Here is a 19,474-nt window from a genome sequence, read left to right on the forward strand (position 1 = left end):
GGGAAGAGCGAGAGAGAGAGGGGAGGGGAAGAGCGAGAGAGAGAGGGGAGGGGAAGAGCGAGAGAGAGAGGGGAGGGGAAGAGCGAGAGAGAGAGGGGAGGGGAAGAGCGAGAGAGAGAGGGGAGGGAAGAGCGAGAGAGAGAGGGGAGGGGAAGAGCGAGAGAGAGAGGGGGAGGGGAAGAGCGAGAGAGGGGAGGGGAAGAGCGAGTGAGAGAGGGGGAGGGGAAGAGCGAGTGAGAGAGGGGGAGGGGAAGAGCGAGAGAGGGGGAGGGGAAGAGTGCGAGAGTGGGAAGGGGAAGAGCGCGAAAGAGAGGGAAGGGGAAGAGCGAGAGAGAGAGAGGGGAGAGGAAGAGAGAGAGGGGTGGGGAAGAGCGAGAGAGAGAGAGGGGTGGGGAAGAGCGAGAGGGAGGGGGAGAGCAGGAGCGAGAGAGAGAGGGGAGGAGGAGCGAGAGAGAGAGGGAGGGGAGAGGATGAGAGAAGGGGAGGGGAGTGGAAGAGCGAGAGAGAGGGGATGGGAACAGCGAGAGAGAGGCGGAGGGGAGGGGAAGAGCGAGAGAGGGGAGGGGCAGAGCGAGAGAGGGGAGGGGCAGAGCGAGAGTGGGGAGGGGCAGAGCGAGAGTGGGGAGGGGCAGAGCGAGAGTGGGGAGGGGCAGAGCGAGAGAGGGGAGGGGAAGATCGAGAGAGAGGAGGGGAAGAGCGAGAGAGGAGAGGGGAGGGGAAGAGAGAGAGGAGGGGAAGAGCGAGAGAGAGAGAGAGGGAGGAGGGGAAGAGCGAGAAAGAGAGAGGGGGGAATGAGCGGGAGAGAGAGAGAGGGAAGGGGAAGGGAGAGAGAGAGGGAAGGGGAAGAGAGAGAGAGGGAAGGGGAAGAGAGAGAGAGGGAAGGGGAAGAGAGAGAGAGAGGGAAGGGGAAGAGAGAGAGAGAGGGAAGGGGAAGAGAGAGAGAGAGGGAAGGGGAAGAGAGAGAGAGAGGGAAGGGGAAGAGAGAGAGAGAGGGGAGGGGAAGAGAGAGAGAGAGGGGAGGGGAAGAGAGAGAGGGGAGGGGAAGAGAGAGAGGGGAGGGGAAGAGAGAGAGGGGAGGGGAAGAGAGAGAGGGGAGGGGAAGAGAGAGAGGGGAGGGGAAGTGCGAGAGAGAGAGGGGAGGGGAAGTGCGAGAGAGAGAGGGGAGGGGAAGTGCGAGAGAGAGAGGGGAGGGGAAGTGCGAGAGAGAGAGGGGAGGGGAAGTGCGAGAGAGAGAGGGGAGGGGAAGTGCGAGAGAGGGTGAGGAGAGGAAGAGCGAGAGAGAGAGGGGAGGGGAGGAGCAAGAGAGAGAGGGGGAGGGGAAGAGCGAGAGAGAGAGCGGGGAGGGGAAGAGCGAGAGGGAGGGCAGAGGATGAGAGAGGGGGAGGGGAAGATAGAGAGGGAGGGGAGGGGAAGAGCGAGAGAGAGGGGCTGGGAAGAGCGAGAGAGGGGGGATGGGAAGAGCGAGGGGGAGGGGAGGGGAAGAGAGGGAGGAAGGGGGGAAGAGAGAGAGGGGAGGGGAAGAGCGAGAGAGAGAGGGGAGGGGAAGAGCGAGAGAGGGAGGGGATGAGCGAGAGAGAGTGGGGAGGGGATGAGCGAGAGAGAGTGGGGAGGGGATGAGCGAGAGAGAGTGGGGAGGGGAAGAGCGAGAGAGAGTGGGGAGGGGAAGAGCGAGAGAGAGAGGGGAGGGGAAGAGCGAGAGAGAGAGGGGAGGGGAAGAGCGAGAGAGAGAGGGGAGGGGAAGAGCGAGAGAGAGAGGGGAGGGGAAGAGCGAGAGAGAGAGGGGAGGGTAAGAGCGAGAGAGAGAGGGGAGGGGAAGAGCGAGAGAGAGAGGGGAGGGGAAGAGCGAGAGAGAGAGGGGAGGGGAAGAGCGAGAGAGAGAGGGGAGGGGAAGAGCGAGAGAGAGAGGGGAGGGGAAGAGCGAGAGAGAGAGGGGAGGGGAAGAGCGAGAGGGAGGGGAGAGGAAGAGAGAGAGGGAGGGGAAGAGAGAGAGAGGGAAGGGGAAGAGTGCAAAAGAGAGGGGAGGGGAAGAGCGAGAGAGAGTGCGGGAGGGGAAGAGCGAGTGAGAGAGGGGGAGGGGAAGAGCGAGAGAGGGGGAGGGGAGGAGCGCGAGAGTGGGAAGGGGAAGAGCGCGAAAGAGAGGGAAGGGGAAGAGCGAGAGAGAGAGGGGAGAGGAAGAGCGAGAGAGAGAGAGGGGTGGGGAAGAGCGAGAGAGAGAGAGGGGTGGGGAAGAGCGAGAGAGAGGGGGAGAGGAGGAGCGAGAGAGAGAGGGGAGGAGGAGCGAGAGAGAGAGGGGAGGAGGAGCGAGTGAGAGGGGGAGGGGAGGGGAAGAACGAGAGAGAGGGGATGGGAACAGCGAGAGAGAGGCGGAGGGGAGGGGAAGAGCGAGAGAGAGAGGGGAGGGGAAGAGCGAGAGAGAGAGGGGAGGGGAAGAGCGAGAGAGAGAGGGGAGGGGAAGAGCGAGAGAGAGAGGGGAGGGGAAGAGCGAGAGGGAGGGGAGAGGAAGAGAGAGAGGGAGGGGAAGAGAGAGAGAGGGAAGGGGAAGAGTGCAAAAGAGAGGGGAGGGGAAGAGCGAGAGAGAGTGCGGGAGGGGAAGAGCGAGTGAGAGAGGGGGAGGGGAAGAGCGAGAGAGGGGGAGGGGAAGAGTGCGAGAGTGGGAAGGGGAAGAGCGCGAAAGAGAGGGAAGGGGAAGAGCGAGAGAGAGAGAGGGGAGAGGAAGAGAGAGAGGGGTGGGGAAGAGCGAGAGAGAGAGAGGGGTGGGGAAGAGCGAGAGGGAGGGGGAGAGCAGGAGCGAGAGAGAGAGGGGAGGAGGAGCGAGAGAGAGAGGGAGGGGAGAGGATGAGAGAAGGGGAGGGGAGTGGAAGAGCGAGAGAGAGGGGATGGGAACAGCGAGAGAGAGGCGGAGGGGAGGGGAAGAGCGAGAGAGGGGAGGGGCAGAGCGAGAGAGGGGAGGGGCAGAGCGAGAGTGGGGAGGGGCAGAGCGAGAGTGGGGAGGGGCAGAGCGAGAGTGGGGAGGGGCAGAGCGAGATTGGGGAGGGGCAGAGCGAGAGAGGGGAGGGGAAGATCGAGAGAGAGGAGGGGAAGAGCGAGAGAGGAGAGGGGAGGGGAAGAGAGAGAGGAGGGGAAGAGCGAGAGAGAGAGAGAGGGAGGAGGGGAAGAGCGAGAAAGAGAGAGGGGGGAATGAGCGGGAGAGAGAGAGAGGGAAGGGGAAGGGAGAGAGAGAGGGAAGGGGAAGAGAGAGAGAGGGAAGGGGAAGAGAGAGAGAGAGGGAAGGGGAAGAGAGAGAGAGAGGGAAGGGGAAGAGAGAGAGAGAGGGAAGGGGAAGAGAGAGAGAGAGGGGAGGGGAAGAGAGAGAGAGAGGGGAGGGGAAGAGAGAGAGGGGAGGGGAAGAGAGAGAGGGGAGGGGAAGAGAGAGAGGGGAGGGGAAGAGAGAGAGGGGAGGGGAAGAGAGAGAGGGGAGGGGAAGAGAGAGAGGGGAGGGGAAGAGAGAGAGGGGAGGGGAAGTGCGAGAGAGAGAGGGGAGGGGAAGTGCGAGAGAGAGAGGGGAGGGGAAGTGCGAGAGAGAGAGGGGAGGGGAAGTGCGAGAGAGAGAGGGGAGGGGAAGTGCGAGAGAGGGTGAGGAGAGGAAGAGCGAGAGAGAGAGGGGAGGGGAGGAGCAAGAGAGAGAGGGGGAGGGGAAGAGCGAGAGAGAGAGCGGGGAGGGGAAGAGCGAGAGGGAGGGCAGAGGATGAGAGAGGGGGAGGGGAAGATAGAGAGGGAGGGGAGGGGAAGATAGAGAGGGAGGGGAGGGGAAGAGCGAGAGAGAGGGGCTGGGAAGAGCGAGAGAGGGGGGATGGGAAGAGCGAGGGGGAGGGGAGGGGAAGAGAGGGAGGAAGGGGGGAAGAGAGAGAGGGGAGGGGAAGAGCGAGAGAGAGAGGGGAGGGGAAGAGCGAGAGAGGGAGGGGATGAGCGAGAGAGAGTGGGGAGGGGATGAGCGAGAGAGAGTGGGGAGGGGATGAGCGAGAGAGAGTGGGGAGGGGAAGAGCGAGAGAGAGTGGGGAGGGGAAGAGAGAGAGAGGGGAGGGGAAGAGCGAGAGAGAGAGGGGAGGGGAAGAGCGAGAGAGAGAGGGGAGGGGAAGAGCGAGAGAGAGAGGGGAGGGGAAGAGCGAGAGAGAGAGGGGAGGGGAAGAGCGAGAGAGAGAGGGGAGGGGAAGAGCGAGAGAGAGAGGGGAGGGGAAGAGCGAGAGAGAGAGGGGAGGGGAAGAGCGAGAGAGAGAGGGGAGGGGAAGAGCGAGAGAGAGAGGGGAGGGGAAGAGCGAGAGAGAGAGGGGAGGGGAAGAGCGAGAGAGAGAGGGGAGGGGAAGAGCGAGAGAGAGAGGGGAGGGGAAGAGCGAGAGGGAGGGGAGAGGAAGAGAGAGAGGGAGGGGAAGAGAGAGAGAGGGAAGGGGAAGAGTGCAAAAGAGAGGGGAGGGGAAGAGCGAGAGAGAGTGCGGGAGGGGAAGAGCGAGTGAGAGAGGGGGAGGGGAAGAGCGAGAGAGGGGGAGGGGAGGAGCGCGAGAGTGGGAAGGGGAAGAGCGCGAAAGAGAGGGAAGGGGAAGAGCGAGAGAGAGAGGGGAGAGGAAGAGCGAGAGAGAGAGAGGGGTGGGGAAGAGCGAGAGAGAGAGAGGGGTGGGGAAGAGCGAGAGAGAGGGGGAGAGGAGGAGCGAGAGAGAGAGGGGAGGAGGAGCGAGAGAGAGAGGGGAGGAGGAGCGAGTGAGAGGGGGAGGGGAGGGGAAGAACGAGAGAGAGGGGATGGGAACAGCGAGAGAGAGGCGGAGGGGAGGGGAAGAGCGAGAGTGTGGAGGGGCAGAGCTAGAGTGTGGAGGGGCAGAGCGAGAGTGTGGAGGGGCAGAGCGTGAGTGTGGAGGGGCAGAGCGTGAGTGTGGAGGGGCAGAGCGTGAGTGTGGAGGGGCAGAGCGAGAGAGGGAGAGGAGGGGAAGAGCGAGAGAGGAGAGGGGAAGAGCGAGAGAGAGAGGGGAGGGGAAGAGAGAGAGGAGGGGAAGAGCGAGAGAGAGAGAGAGAGGAGGGGAAGAGCGAGAAAGAGAGAGGGGGGAAAGAGCGGGAGAGAGAGAGAGGGGAGGGGAAGAGAGAGAGGGGAGGGGAAGAGAGAGAGGGGAGGGGAAGTGCGAGAGAGAGAGGGGAGGGGAAGTGCGAGAGAGAGAGGGGAGGGGAAGTGCGAGAGAGAGAGGGGAGGGGAAGAGCTAGCGAGGGAGGGGAGGGGAAGAGCTAGCGAGGGTGAGGAGGGGAAGAGCGAGAGAGAGAGGGGAAGAGCGAGAGAGAGAGGGGAAGAGCGAGAGAGAGAGGGGAAGAGCGAGAGAGAGAGGGGAAGAGCGAGAGAGAGAGGGGAAGAGCGAGAGAGAGAGGGGAAGAGCGAGAGAGAGAGGGGAAGAGCGAGAGAGAGAGGGGAAGAGCGAGAGTGAGAGGGGAAGAGCGAGAGAGAGGGAAGGGGAAGAGAGAGAGAGAGAGGGAGGGGAAGAGAGAGAGAGAGAGGAGGGGGAAGAGCGAGAGAGGGCGGGGAGGGGAAGAGCGAGCGATAGGGGGGAGGGGAAGAGCGAGCGAGAGGGGGGAGGGGAAGAGCGAGCGATGGGGGGAGGGGAAGAGCGAGCGAGAGGGGGGAGGGGAAGAGCGAGCGAGAGGGGGGAGGGGAAGAGCGAGAGAGAGGGGAGGGGAAGAGCGAGAGAGGAGAGGGGAAGAGCGAGAGAGAGAGGGGAGGGGAAGAGAGAGAGAGAGGGGGGAAAGAGCGGGAGAGAGAGAGAGGGAAGGGGAAGAGAGAGAAAGAGGGAGGGGAAGAGAGAGAGGGGAGGGAAGCGCAAGAGAGAGAGCGGGGGAGGGGAAGAGCGAGAGAGAGAGCGGGGAGGGGGAAGAGCGAGAGAGAGGGCGGGGAGGGGAAGAGCGAGAGGGAGAGGGGAGGGGAAGAGCGAGAGAGAGAGGGGAGGGGAAGAGCGAGAGAGAGAGGGGAGGGGAAGAGCGACAGAGAGAGGGGAGGGGAAGAGCGAGAGAGAGGGGGTAGGGGAAGGGCGAGAGAGAGAGGGGACGGGAAGGGCGAGAGAGAGAGGGGAGGGGAAAAGCGAGAGAGAGAGGGGAGGGGAAGAGCGAGAGAGAGAGGGGAGGGGAAGAGCGAGAGAGAGAGGGGAGGGGAAGAGCGAGAGAGAGAGGGGAGGGGAAGAGCGAGAGAGAGAGGGGAGGGAAGAGCGAGAGAGAGAGGGGAGGGGAAGAGCGAGAGAGAGAGGGGAGGGGAAGAGCGAGAGAGAGAGGGGAGGGGAAGAGCGAGAGAGAGAGGGGAGGGGAAGAGCGAGAGAGAGGGGAGGGGAAGAGCGAGAGAGAGGGGAGGGGAAGAGCGAGAGAGAGGGGAGGGGCAGAGCGAGAGAGAGGGGAGGAGAAGAGCGAGAGAGAGGGGAGGAGAAGAGCGAGAGAGAGGGGAGGAGAAGAGCGAGAGAGAGGGGAGGAGAAGAGAGAGAGGGGAGGAGAAGAGAGAGAGGGGAGGAGAAGAGAGAGAGGGGAGGAGAAGAGAGTGAGGGGAGGAGAAGAGAGTGAGGGGAGGAGAAGAGAGTGAGGGGAGGAGAAGAGAGTGAGGGGAGGAGAAGAGAGAGAGGGGAGGAGAAGAGAGAGAGGGGAGGAGAAGAGAGAGAGGGGAGGAGAAGAGAGAGGGGAGGAGAAGAGAGGGAGGGGAGGGGAGGAGAAGAGAGGGAGGGGAGGGGAGGGGAAGAGAGAGAGGGGAGGGGAAGAGAGAGAGGGGAAGGGAAGAGAGAGAGGGGAAGGGAAGAGAGAGAGGGGAGGGGAAGAGAGAGAGGGGAGGGGAAGAGAGAGAGGGGAGGGGAAGAGCGACAGAGGAGAGGGGAAGAGCGAGAGAGAGAGAGAGATGGAAGGGGAAGAGAGAGAGAGAGGGAGGGGAAGAGAGAGAGAGGGGAGGGATGCACGAGAGAGAGAGCGGGGGAGGGGAAGAGCGAGAGGGAGGGCAGAGGATGAGAGAGGGGGAGGGGAAGAGAGAGAGGGAGGGGAGGAGAAGAGCGAGAGAGAGAGGGGCTGGGAAGAGCGAGAGAGAGAGAGGGGGGAAAGAGCAGGAGAGAGGGAGGGAAGGGGAAGAGAGAGAGAGAGGGAAGGGGAAGAGAGAGAGGGAGGGGAAGAGAGAGAGAGAGGGGAGGGAAGCGCGAGAGAGAGAGCGGGGGAGGGGAAGAGCGAGAGAAAGAGCGGGGAGGGGGAAGAGCGAGAGAGAGAGCGGGGAGGGGGAAGAGCGAGAGAGAGGGCGGGGAGGGGAAGAGCGAGAGAGAGGGCAGGGAGTGGAAGAGAGAGAGAGCGGGGAGGGGGAAGAGCGAGAGCGAGGGCGGGGAGGGGAAGAGCGAGAGAGAGGGCGGGGAGGGGAAGAGCGAGCGAGAGGGGGGAGGGGAAGAGCGAGCGAGAGGGGGGAGGGGAAGAGCGAGCGAGAGGGGGGAGGGCAAGAGCGAGCGAGAGAGGGGAGGGGAAGAGCGAGAGAGAGAGGGGAGGGGAAGTGCGAGAGAGAGAGGGGAGGGGAAGAGCTAGAGAGGGTGAGGAGGGGAAGAGCGAGAGAGGAGAGGGGAAGAGCGAGAGAGAGAGGGGAGGGGAAGAGAGAGAGGACGGGAAGAGCGAGAGAGAGAGGGGGGAAAGAGCGGTAGAGAGAGTGGGAAGGGGAAGAGAGAGAGAGAGGGAGTGGAGGGGAGGAGCGAGAGAGAGAGAGAGGGGAGGGGAGGAGCGAGAGAGAGAGGGGAGGGGAGGAGCGAGAGAGAGAGGGGAGGGGAGGAGCGAGAGAGAGAGGGGAGGGGAGGAGCGAGAGAGAGAGGGGAGGGGAGGAGCGAGAGAGAGAGGGGAGGGGAAGAGCGAGAGAGAGGGGATGGGAAGAGCGAGAGAGAGAGGGGAAGAGCGAGAGAGGGAGGGGAAGAGAGAGAGAGAGGGGAGGGAAGCGCGAGAGAGAGAGCGGGGGAGTGGAAGAGCGAGAGAGAGAGCGGGGGAGTGGAAGAGCGAGAGAGAGAGCGGGGAGGGGAAGAGAGAGAGAGCGGGGAGGGGGAAGAGCGAGAGAGAGCGGGGAGGGGGAAGAGCGAGAGAGAGAGGGGAGGGGAAGAGCGAGAGAGAGAGGGGAGGGGAAGAGCGAGAGAGAGAGGGGAGGGGAAGAGCGAGAGAGAGAGGGGAGGGGAAGAGCGAGAGAGAGAGGGAAGGGGAAGAGTGCAAAAGAGAGGGGAGGGGAAGAGCGAGAGAGAGTGCGGGAGGGGAAGAGCGAGAGAGAGAGGGGAGGGGAAGAGCGAGAGAGAGAGGGGAGGGGAAGAGCGAGAGAGAGAGGGGAGGGGAAGAGCGAGAGAGAGAGGGGAGGGGAAGAGCGAGAGAGAGAGGGGAGGGGAAGAGCGAGAGAGAGAGGGGAGGGGAAGAGCGAGAGAGAGAGGGGAGGGGAAGAGCGAGAGAGAGAGGGGAGGGGAAGAGCGAGAGAGAGAGGGGAGGGGAAGAGCGAGAGAGAGAGGGGAGGGGTAGAGCGAGAGAGAGAGGGGAGGGGAAGAGCGAGAGAGAGAGGGGAGGGGAAGAGCGAGAGAGAGAGGGGAGGGGAAGAGCGAGAGAGAGAGGGGAGGGGAAGAGCGCAAAAGAGAGGGGAGGGGAAGAGCGAGAGAGAGTGCGGGAGGGGAAGAGCGAGAGAGGGGGATGGGAAGAGCGAGTGAGAGAGGGGGAGGGGAAGAGCGAGTGATAGAGGGGGAGGGGAAGAGCGAGAGAGGGGGAGGGGAAGAGCGCGAGAGTGGGAAGGGGAAGAGCGCGAAAGAGAGGGAAGGGGAAGAGCGAGAGAGAGAGAGGGGTGGGGAAGAGCGAGAGAGAGGGGGAGAGGAGGAGCGAGAGAGAGAGGGGAGGAGGAGCGAGAGAGAGAGGGAGGGGAGAGGATGAGGGGAGGGGAGTGGAAGATCGAGAGAGGGGATGGGAACAGCGAGAGAGAGGCGGAGGGGAGGGGAAGAGCGAGAGAGGGGAGGGGAAGAGCGAGAGAGGGGAGGGGCAGAGCGAGAGAGGGGAGGGGCAGAGCGAGAGAGGGGAGGGGCAGAGCGAGAGAGGGGAGGGGCAGAGCGAGAGAGGGGAGGGGCAGAGCGAGAGTGGGGAGGGGCAGAGCGAGAGTGGGGAGGGGCAGAGCGAGAGAGGGGAGGGGAAGATCGAGAGAGAGGAGGGGAAGAGCGAGAGAGGAGAGGGGAGGGGAAGAGAGAGAGGAGGGGAAGAGCGAGAGAGAGAGAGAGGGAGGAGGGGAAGAGCGAGAAAGAGAGAGGGGGGAATGAGCGGGAGAGAGAGAGAGGGAAGGGGAAGAGAGAGAGAGAGGGAAGGGGAAGAGAGAGAGAGAGGGAAGGGGAAGAGAGAGAGAGAGGGAAGGGGAAGAGAGAGAGAGAGGGAAGGGGAAGAGAGAGAGAGAGGGAAGGGGAAGAGCGAGAGAGAGGGGAGGGGCAGAGCGAGAGAGAGGGGAGGAGGAGAGAGAGAGGGGAGGAGAAGAGAGAGAGGGGAGGAGAAGAGAGAGAGGGGAGGAGAAGAGAGAGAGGGGAGGAGAAGAGAGAGAGGGGAGGAGAAGAGAGAGAGGGGTGGAGAAGAGAGAGAGGGGTGGAGAAGAGAGAGAGGGGAGGAGAAGAGAGAGAGGGGAGGAGAAGAGAGAGTGGGGAGGAGAAGAGAGAGAGGGGAGGAGAAGAGAGAGAGGGGAGGAGAAGAGAGAGAGGGGAGGAGAAGAGAGAGAGGGGAGGAGAAGAGAGAGAGGGGAGGAGAAGAGAGAGAGGGGAGGAGAAGAGAGAGAGGGGAGGAGAAGAGAGAGAGGGGAGGAGAAGAGAGAGAGGGGAGGAGAAGAGAGAGAGGGGAGGAGAAGAGAGGGAGGGGAGGAGAAGAGAGGGAGGGGAGGGGAGGGGAAGAGAGAGAGGGGAGGGGAAGAGAGAGAGGGGAGGGGAAGAGCGACAGAGGAGAGGGGAAGAGCGACAGAGGAGAGGGGAAGAGCGACAGAGGAGAGGGGAAGAGCGAGAGAGAGAGAGAGATGGAAGGGGAAGAGAGAGGGAGAGGGAGGGGAAGAGAGAGAGAGGGGAGGGATGCGCGAGAGAGAGAGCGGGGGAGGGGAAGAGCGAGAGAGAGCGGGGAGGGGAAGAGCGAGAGGGAGGGCAGAGGATGAGAGAGGGGGAGGGGAAGAGAGAGAGGGAGGGGAGGAGAAGAGCGAGAGAGAGAGGGGCTGGGAAGAGCGAGAGAGAGAGAGGGGGGAAGGGGAAGAGAGAGAGGGGGGAAGGGGAAGAGAGAGAGGGAGGGAAGGGGAAGAGAGAGAGGGAGGGAAGGGGAAGAGAGAGAGAGAGGGAAGGGGAAGAGAGAGAGAGAGGGAAGGGGAAGAGAGAGAGAGGGGGAAGGGGAAGAGAGAGAGGGAGGGGAAGAGAGAGAGAGAGGGGAGGGAAGCGCGAGAGAGAGAGCGGGGAGGGGGAAGAGCGAGAGAGAGAGCGGGGAGGGGGAAGAGCGAGAGAGAGGGCGGGGAGGGGAAGAGCGAGAGAGAGGGCAGGGAGTGGAAGAGAGAGAGAGCGGGGAGGGGGAAGAGCGAGAGAGAGAGCGGGGAGGGGGAAGAGCGAGAGCGAGGGCGGGGAGGGGAAGAGCGAGAGAGAGGGCGGGGAGGGGAAGAGCGAGCGAGAGGGGGGAGGGGAAGAGCGAGCGAGAGGGGGGAGGGGAAGAGCGAGAGAGAGAGGGGAGGGGAAGAGCGAGAGAGAGAGGGGAGGGGAAGAGCGAGAGAGGGTGAGGAGGGGAAGAGCGAGAGAGGAGAGGGGAAGAGCGAGAGAGGAGAGGGGAAGAGCGAGAGAGAGAGGGGAGGGGAAGAGAGAGAGGACGGGAAGAGCGAGAGAGAGAGGGGGGAAAGAGCGGTAGAGAGAGTGGGAAGGGGAAGAGAGAGAGAGAGGGGAGGGAAGCGCGAGAGAGAGAGCGGGGGAGGGGAAGAGCGAGAGAGAGGGGAGGGGAGGGGAAGAGCGAGAGAGAGGGGAGGGGAGGGGAAGAGCGAGAGAGAGCGGGGAGGGGAAGAGCGAGAGAGAGAGGGGAGGGGAAGAGCAAGAGAGAGAGGGGAGGGGAAGAGCGAGAGAGAGAGGGGAGGGGAAGTGCAAGAGAGAGAGAGGGGAGGGGAAGAGCGAGATAGAGAGAGGGGAGGGTCAGAGCGAGAGAGAGAGGGGAGGGGAAGAGCGAGAGAGAGTGGAGGGGAAGAGCGAGAGAGAGTGGAGGGGAAGAGCGAGAGAGAGTGGAGGGGAAGAGCGAGAGAGAGTGGAGGGGAAGAGCGAGAGAGAGTGGAGGGGAAGAGCGAGAGAGAGTGGAGGGGAAGAGCGAGAGAGAGTGGAGGGGAAGAGCGAGAGAGAGTGGAGGGGACGGGAAGAGCGAGAGAGAGAGAGGGGACGGGAAGAGCGAGAGAGAGAGAGGGGACGGGAAGAGCGAGAGAGAGAGAGGGGACGGGAAGAGCGAGAGAGAGAGTGGGGAGGGGAAGAGCGAGAGAGAGTGGGGAGGGGAAGAGCGAGAGTGAGAGGGAGGGGAAGAGAGAGGGAGGGGATGGGAAGAGCAAGAGAGAGAGGGAGGGGAGGGGTAGAGAGGGAGGTAGGGGGGCAAGAGCGAGAGGGGAGGGGAAGAGAGAGAGGGGAGATGCAGAGCGAGAGGTAGAGGGGAGATGAAGAGCGAGAGGTAGAGGGGAGGGGAAGAGCCAGGGAGAGAGAGGGGAGGGGAAGAGCGATAGAGAGAGTGGGGAGGGGAAGAGCGATAGAGAGAGTGGGGAGGGGAAGAGCGAGAGAGAGAGTGGGGAGGGGAAGAGCGAGAGAGAGAGTGGGGAGGGGAAGAGCGAGAGAGAGAGTGGGGAGGGGAAGAGCGAGAGAGAGAGTGGGGAGGGGAAGAGCGAGAGAGAGAGTGGGGAGGGCGAGAGCGAGAGGAGGGGAAGAGCGAGAGAGAGAGGGAGGGGCAGAGCGAGAGAGGGGAGGGGAAGAGCGCGAGAGAGGAGGGGAAGAGCGAGAGAGAGGAGGGGGAGAGGAGGGGAAGAGCGAGAGAGAGAGTGGAGGGGAAGAGCGAGAGAGTGGAGGGGAAGAGCGAGAGAGAGAGAGGGGAGGGGAAGAGCGAGAGTGAGAGGGAGTGGAAGAGAGAGAGGGAGGGGCTGGGAAGAGCGAGAGAGAGGGGGAGGGGAGGGGAAGAGAGGGAGGTAGGGGGGCAAGAGCGAGAGCGGAGGGGAAGAGCGAGAGCGGAGGGGAAGAGAGAGAGGGGAGGGGAAGAGGGAGAGGGGAGGGGAAGAGCGAGAGAGTGAGGGGAGGGGAAGAGCGAGAGAGTGAGGGGAGGGGAAGAGCGAGAGAGTGAGGGGAGGGGAAGAGCGAGAGAGTGAGGGGAGGGGCAGAGCGAGAGAGGGGAGGGGAAGAGCGAGCGAGGGAGAGGAGGGGAAGAGCGAGAGAGGGAGAGGAGGGGAAGAGCGAGAGAGGGAGAGGAGGGGAACAGCGAGAGAGAGAGGGGAGGGGAAGAGCGAGAGAGAGAGAGGGGAGGGGAAGAGCGAGAGAGAGAGCGGGGAGGGGAAGAGCGAGAGAGAGAGCGGGGAGGGGAAGAGCGAGAGAGAGAGCGGGGAGGGGAAGAGCGAGAGAGAGAGCGGGGAGGGGAAGAGCGAGAGAGAGAGGGGAAGAGCGAGAGAGAGAGGGGAGGGGAAGAGAGAGAGGGGAGGGGAAGAGAGAGAGGGGAGGGGAAGAGAGAGAGGGGAGGGGAAGAGAGAGAGGAGAGGGGAAGAGAGACAGAGGAGGGGGGAAGAGCGAGAGAGAGAGATGGAAGGGGAAGAGAGAGAGAGAGGGAGGGGAAGAGAGAGAGAGAGGAGGGATGCGCGAGAGAGAGAGCGGGGGAGGGGAAGAGCGAGAGAGAGAGCGGGGAGGGGAAGAGCGAGAGGGAGGGCAGAGGATGAGAGAGGGGGAGGGGAAGAGAGAGAGGGAGGGGAGGAGAAGAGCGAGAGAGAGAGGGGCTGGGAAGAGCGAGAGAGAGAGAGGGGGGAAAGAGCAGGAGAGAGAGAGGGAGGGAAGGGGAAGAGAGAGAGAGAGGGAAGGGGAAGAGAGAGAGAGAGGGAGGGGAAGAGAGAGAGAGAGGGGAGGGAAGCGCGAGAGAGAGAGCGGGGGAGGGGAAGAGCGAGAGAGAGAGCGGGGAGGGGGAAGAGCAAGAGAGAGAGCGGGGAGGGAGAAGAGCGAGAGAGAGGGCGGGGAGGGGAAGAGCGAGAGAGAGGGCAGGGAGGGGAAGAGAGAGAGAGCGGGGAGGGGGAAGAGCGAGAGAGAGAGCGGGGAGGGGGAAGAGCGAGAGCGAGGGCGGGGAGGGGGAAGAGCGAGAGCGAGGGCGGGGAGGGGAAGAGCGAGCGAGAGTGCGGGGAGGGGAAGAGCGAGCGAGAGGGGGGAGGGGAAGAGCGAGCGAGAGAGAGAGGGGAGGGGAAGAGCTAGAGAGGGTGAGGAGGGGAAGAGCGAGACAGGAGAGGGGAAGAGCGAGACAGGAGAGGGGAAGAGCGAGAGAGGAGAGGGGAAGAGCGAGAGAGAGAGGGGAGGGGAAGAAAGAGAGGACGGGAAGAGCGAGAGAGAGAGGGGGGAAAGAGCTGTAGAGAGAGTGGGAAGGGGAAGAGAGAGAGAGAGGGAGGGGAAGAGAGAGAGAGGGGAGGGAAGCGCGAGAGAGAGCGGGGGAGGGGAAGAGCGAGAGAGAGGGGAGGGGAGGGGAAGAGCGAGAGAGAGGGGAGGGGAGGGGAGGGGAAGAGCGAGAGAGAGCGGGGAGGGGAAGAGCGAGAGAGAGAGGGGAGGGGAAGAGCGAGAGAGAGAGGGGAGGGGAAGAGCGAGAGAGAGAGGGGAGGGGAAGAGCGAGAGAGAGAGGGGAGGGGAAGAGCGAGAGAGAGAGGGGAGGGGAAGAGCAAGAGAGAGAGAGGGGAGGGGAAGAGCGAGATAGAGAGAGGGAAGGGTCAGAGCGAGAGAGAGAGGGAAGGGTCAGAGCGAGAGAGAGAGGGGAGGGGAAGAGCGAGAGAGAGGGGAGGGGAAGCGCGAGTGAGAGTGGAGGGGAAGAGCGAGAGAGAGTGGAGGGGAAGAGCGAGAGAGAGTGGAGGGGAAGAGCGAGAGAGAGTGGAGGGGAAGAGCGAGAGAGAGTGGAGGGGAAGAGCGAGAGAGAGTGGAGGGGAAGAGCGAGAGAGAGTGGAGGGGAAGAGCGAGAGAGAGTGGAGGGGAAGAGCGAGAGAGAGTGGAGGGGAAGAGCGAGAGAGAGTGGAGGGGAAGAGCGAGAGAGAGTGGAGGGGAAGAGCGAGAGAGAGTGGAGGGGAAGAGCGAGAGAGAGTGGAGGGGAAGAGCGAGAGAGAGTGGAGGGGAAGAGCGAGAGAGAGTGGAGGGGAAGAGCGAGAGAGAGAGTGGGGAGGGGAAGAGCGAGAGAGAGAGTGGGGAGGGGAAGAGCGAGAGAGAGTGGGGAGGGGAAGAGCGAGAGAGAGTGGGGAGGGGAAGAGCGAGAGAGAGTGGGGAGGGGAAGAGCGAGAGTGAGAGGGAGGGGAAGAGAGAGGGAGGGGATGGGAAGAGCAAGAGAGAGAGGGAGGGGAGGGGTAGAGAGGGAGGTAGGGGGGCAAGAGCGAGAGGGGAGGGGAAGAGAGAGAGGGGAGATGAAGAGCGAGAGGTAGAGGGGAGGGGAAGAGCCAGGGAGAGAGAGGGGAGGGGAAGAGCGAGAGAGAGAGTGGAGAGGGGAAGAGCGAGAGAGAGAGTGGGGAGGGGTAGAGCGATAGAGAGAGTGGGGAGGGGAAGAGCGATAGAGAGAGTGGGGAGGGGAAGAGCGATAGAGAGAGTGGGGAGGGGAAGAGCGAGAGAGAGAGTGGGGAGGGGAAGAGCGAGAGAGAGAGTGGGGAGGGCGAGAGCGAGAGGAGGGGAAGAGCGAGAGAGAGAGGGGAAGAGCGAGAGAGAGAGGGGAGGGGCAGAGCGAGAGAGGGGAGGGGAAGAGCGAGGGAGAGGAGGGGAAGAGCGAGCGAGAGAGAGGAGGGGAAGAGCGAGCGAGGGAGAGGAGGGGAAGAGCGAGAGAGAGAGTGGAGGGGAAGAGCGAGAGAGAGAGAGTGGAGGGGAAGAGCGAGAGAGAGAGAGTGGAGGGGAAGAGCGAGAGAGAGAGAGGGGAGGGGAAGAGCGAGAGTGAGAGGGAGGGGAAGAGAGAGAGGGAGGGGCTGGGAAGAGCGAGAGAGAGGGGGAGGGGAGGGGAAGAGAGGGAGGTAGGGGGCAAGAGCGAGAGGGGAGGGGAAGAGAGAGAGGGGAGGGGAAGAGAGAGAGGGGAGGGGAAGAGAGAGAGGGGAGGGGAAGAGGGAGAGGGGAGGGGAAGAGCGAGAGAGTGAGGGGAGGGGAAGAGCGAGAGAGTGAGGGGAGGGGAAGAGCGAGAGAGTGAGGGGAGGGGAAGAGCGAGAGAGTGAGGGGAGGGGAAGAGCGAGAGAGTGAGGGGAGGGAAAGAGCGAGAGAGTGAGGGGAGGGAAAGAGCGAGAGAGGGAGGGGAGGGGCAGAGCGAGAGGGAGGGGCAGAGCGAGAGAGGGGAGGGGAAGAGCGAGCGAGGGAGAGGAGGGGAAGAGCGAGAGAGGGAGAGGAGGGGAAGAGCGAGAGAGAGAGCGGGGAGGGGAAGAGCGAGAGAGAGAGCGGGGAGGGGAAGAGCGAGAGAGAGAGCGGGGAGGGGAAGAGCGAGAGAGAGAGCGGGGAGGGGAAGAGCGAGAGAGAGAGCGGGGAGGGGAAGAGCGAGAGAGCGGGGAGGGGAAGAGCGAGAGAGAGCGGGGAGGGGAAGAGCGAGAGAGAGGGCGGGGAGGGGAAGAGCGAGGGAGAATGGGGAGGGGAAGAGCGAGAGCGGGGAGGGGAAGAGCGAGAGAGAGAGGGGAGGAGAAGAGCGAGAGAGAGAGGGGGGGAAGAGCGAGAGAGAGAGGGGAGGTGAAGAGCGAAAGAGAGAGGGGAGGGGAAGAGCGAGAGAGAGGGCGGAGGGGAAGAGCGAGAGAGAGGGCGGAGGGGAAGAGCAAGAGAGAGAGAAGGGAGGGGAAGAGCGAGAGAGAGAGAAGGGAGGGGAAGAGCGAGAGAGAGAGAAGGGAGGGGAAGAGCGAGAGAGAGAGAAGGGAGGGGAAGAGCGAGAGAGAGAGAGGGGAGGGGAAGAGCGAGAGTGGAGAGGGGAAGAGCGAGAGAGTGTGGAGGGGTAGAGCGATAGAGAGAGTGGAGAGGGGAAGAGCGAGAGAGAGATAGTGGGGAGGGGAAGAGCGAGAGAAAGAGTGGGGAGGGCGAGAGCGAGAGGAGGGGAAGAGCGCGAGCGAGGGAGGGGAGGGGAAGAGCGAGGGAGAATGGGGAGGGGAAGAGCGAGAGAGCGGGGAGGGGAAGAGCGAGAGAGAGAGGGGAGGAGAAGAGCGAGCGAGAGAGGGGGGGAAGAGCGAGAGAGAGAGGGGAGGTGAAGAGCGAGAGAGAGAGGGGGGGAAGAGCGAGAGAGAGAGGGGAGGGGAAGAGCGAGAGAGAGGGGAGGGGAAGAGCGAGAGAGAGTGGAGGGGAAGAGCGAGAGAGAAAGAGGGGGCGGGGAAGAGCGCGAGAGAGGAGAGGGGAACAGCGAGAGAGAGGGGGGAGGGGAAGAGCGAGAGAGAGAGGGGAGGGGAAGAGCAAGATAGACGGGGGTGAGCAAGAGAGAGAGGTGGGTGTCTGTGTAATGGCGAAAGAGGGGTGGAAGAACATGGGCGAGAAAGGGGTGGAAGAGCGAGGTGGGGAGGAGAAGAGCGAGAGACGGGAGAGAGAGAGGGGAAAGGAGGTAGGGAGCGGGTAATGGAGGGAGAGGGAGGGGGAAAGGTCGGAGAGGGGGGATGAGGGGGGATGAGGGGGAGAGAGGGGGAAGAGAGAGGGTGAAAGAGCAAGAGAGAGCGGGGGAAGAGAGAATGGCAGCAAAATCAAGACGGGGTTGGAAGGGAGAGAGAGTTGGGGTGGAAGGGAGAGAGAGTGGGGGGTGGAAGGGAGAGAGAGTGGGGGGTGCAAGGGAGAGTGTTTTGGGGGTGCAAGGGAGAGTGTTTTGGGGGGGCAAGGGAGAGTGTTTTGGGGGGGCAAGGGAGAGAGATTTGGGGGGCAAGGGAGAGAGAGTTGGGGGGGCAAGGGAGAGAGAGAGAGTGGGTCGAAGAGAGCGCGAGAGAGTGAGTGGGGGAAGAGAGCGCGCGAGAGTGAGTGGGGGGATGAGCGCGAGAGAGAGTGTGGGGGGGAAGAGAGCGCGAGAGAGAAGTGGGGGAAGAGAGCGCGAGAGAGTGAGTGAGTGGGGGGAAGTGAGAGAGAGGGGGCAGAGGGATAGAGGAGGGAGCGACAGCAAGTGGGAGACACTGGGGAGAGGGCTGGTGAGAAAGTGATCAAGATCACTCCTGGCAGGTGAGCATCTATCTGGAATACTCCACATTGCTTACAAGTGTGCAGTAAAGCACTGCAATGTCCTGTTGGATAGCCTTATATATGAGGTAGAGGTCAGCATTGTAAGTCCGACCCAACCCGACACAAGCCGCCAGGTTGGGTAGCAGGCTTTTACCCATGTACTAATGTACACGCCTCTACCCTACCCGGCACCAGTGGGACCCAACGACATGTCAAGTTCAGGTCCAGTTGCACTTCCGGGTCCGGTATTCGGGCTCAGTCGGGTTTCCTTTGCAGACCTTTAGTTTGCATGCAGCCATTGACTATTTGTGCAAGCAAAAAAAAAATGCCAGGTATCTCACTAAATCAGTGTTCAACGTTGTGACGAGAAAGTAAGTCAATAAATTAATCTTCTCATTTAAAGCTCCTTCACAAAAATGCACATTTGCTGTTGCTTTGATTAATGGTAAGATAAATTTTTAATGCCTTTATATTTTCAAAATTGTCTCACCGGCCCCCTATGTAAATGTCTTTCCCACCTCCCTGCCCCCCCACCCAGACAACACGAAAAGGTTGGACAACCCTGGTATGTAACTTTTACACTGATTTTAGCCTCGTTAATATTACGCTAGTTGAAATCCCTGTTACTGCCCTAATTGTTTCTGCACTTCTCAGCAATTTTCCTACATATTTGCTATTGTATCGCTCACTGACTGTTTGGGGATCCATCGTATACTCCTGGCAGTGTGATGCTTTTTTGCTCAGCTCATACGGCCTCATTTGATGATCCTTTAAGCAAATCATCCCTCGTTACAGATAAGATTATTTCTTCAACCAATATTGTGATGCCTCCAGTCCTTTCTTCTCCCCTACTCTATCCCATCTGAAAATAACCAAGAATGTTGAGCTGCCATTCCTTCCCTTGTTTAAGCCATATTTCAATAATAGCTATGGTATCATAATTCCAAGTGTCTAACTGTACCCTCAGCTCATCTGCCTTATTCATTAGACTCCTTGCATTCCCCTAATCACTGAACAACTCTTTTGTTGTCTGTTTTCTATCCTTTGTTTTGTCTGCCTTCCATACTCACGCACTAATGTTCTGTATTTCATTTCCAGCATTGCTGCTGTCCCTTCTGAATTTACTCCCAAGTTCCCATCCCCCGCCAAGGTAGCATAAACTCTCCCAACAGCACTTGCAAACCGCCCCGCCACAATATTCATTCTGGCCCTGTTCAGTTACAATCCATCGAGCTTGTACAGGTCCCATCTCCCCTAGAACCGTTCTCAATGCCCCAGCAAATTAAAGTCCTCCCTCCTGCACCATCTCTCCAACCGTGCATTCATCTGCACTATCCTCCTATTTCTATACTGGCTAGCATGTGGCACTGGGAATAATCCAAAGAATACTACCTTTTCGGTCCTACATTTTCAATTCCTTTCCTAGCTCCCTGGAATCTGCCTGCAGGACCTCCATTCCTCTTTCTACCTCTGGTTGTTCACCCTGCCCCGTCAGAGTCCTCTGTAACCACTAGTGACACCCTTGCCTTTAGCACTGGGGAGGCAACATACCATCCTGGAGTCACATCAGTGGCAGCAGAAACACCTGTTGTTGCCCTAACTATTGAATCCCCCATCACTACTGTTTCCTGACCTTCCCAAGTTCTGAACAGTTCTCAAATCAAGAGAGCTTTGGAAGATTATAGTTAGTATTTTTGTTCAGGAATGAATTTTTTTTTTGCAGTCTTCATGCAAAGAAAATCCATTTGATAGAAAATCCACTCCAGCTGGGCTAGCTGCCCCAGTCAGACCTCGGAAAGGACCAAAGCCAGCTCGGCCTCCAGCACCTGGCCATGGATTCCCGTTAATTAAACGCAAGGTAAGTGTAAGACTTTTAACCTCCTGGTAGCAGTGTATCTTTTACTTCAATTGCTTGCAGTGAAACCTACAGCTGAAATACCAAGAACTACTGATGTCTCTTGAGTTCTTCCTTGTTAAGCTCTGCCCATGCTAGTTCTCTGTCTTGTACTGTCCTTGCAGTGTACTGACAATAAATGGCACCTGATCATTTTAAAATTGTATTTGTTTTCCCCTCATTGTTCCACTTGCCCCTAAAGACGCATCAGCCAGGTTGCAACAGGCCAGGTTGAGTACAGCTTCATTACCACTGC

General features: G+C 61.4%; 1 protein-coding gene across 1 annotated transcript in view; it reads left to right on the top strand.

Annotated features, from left to right (window-relative positions):
• Positions 1–19,474, top strand: part of micall1a (MICAL-like 1a) — a 182,658-nt gene that overhangs the window by 137,595 nt on the left and 25,589 nt on the right. The window contains exon 10 of the mRNA XM_068019331.1: positions 19,048–19,182. Coding sequence (XP_067875432.1) covers positions 19,048–19,182 — 135 coding nt within the window. The remainder of the gene's footprint in view (positions 1–19,047; positions 19,183–19,474) is intronic.

This window comes from Heterodontus francisci, chromosome 41, assembly GCF_036365525.1.
Source record: "Heterodontus francisci isolate sHetFra1 chromosome 41, sHetFra1.hap1, whole genome shotgun sequence".
In the NCBI taxonomy this organism is placed as follows: domain Eukaryota; kingdom Metazoa; phylum Chordata; class Chondrichthyes; order Heterodontiformes; family Heterodontidae; genus Heterodontus; species Heterodontus francisci.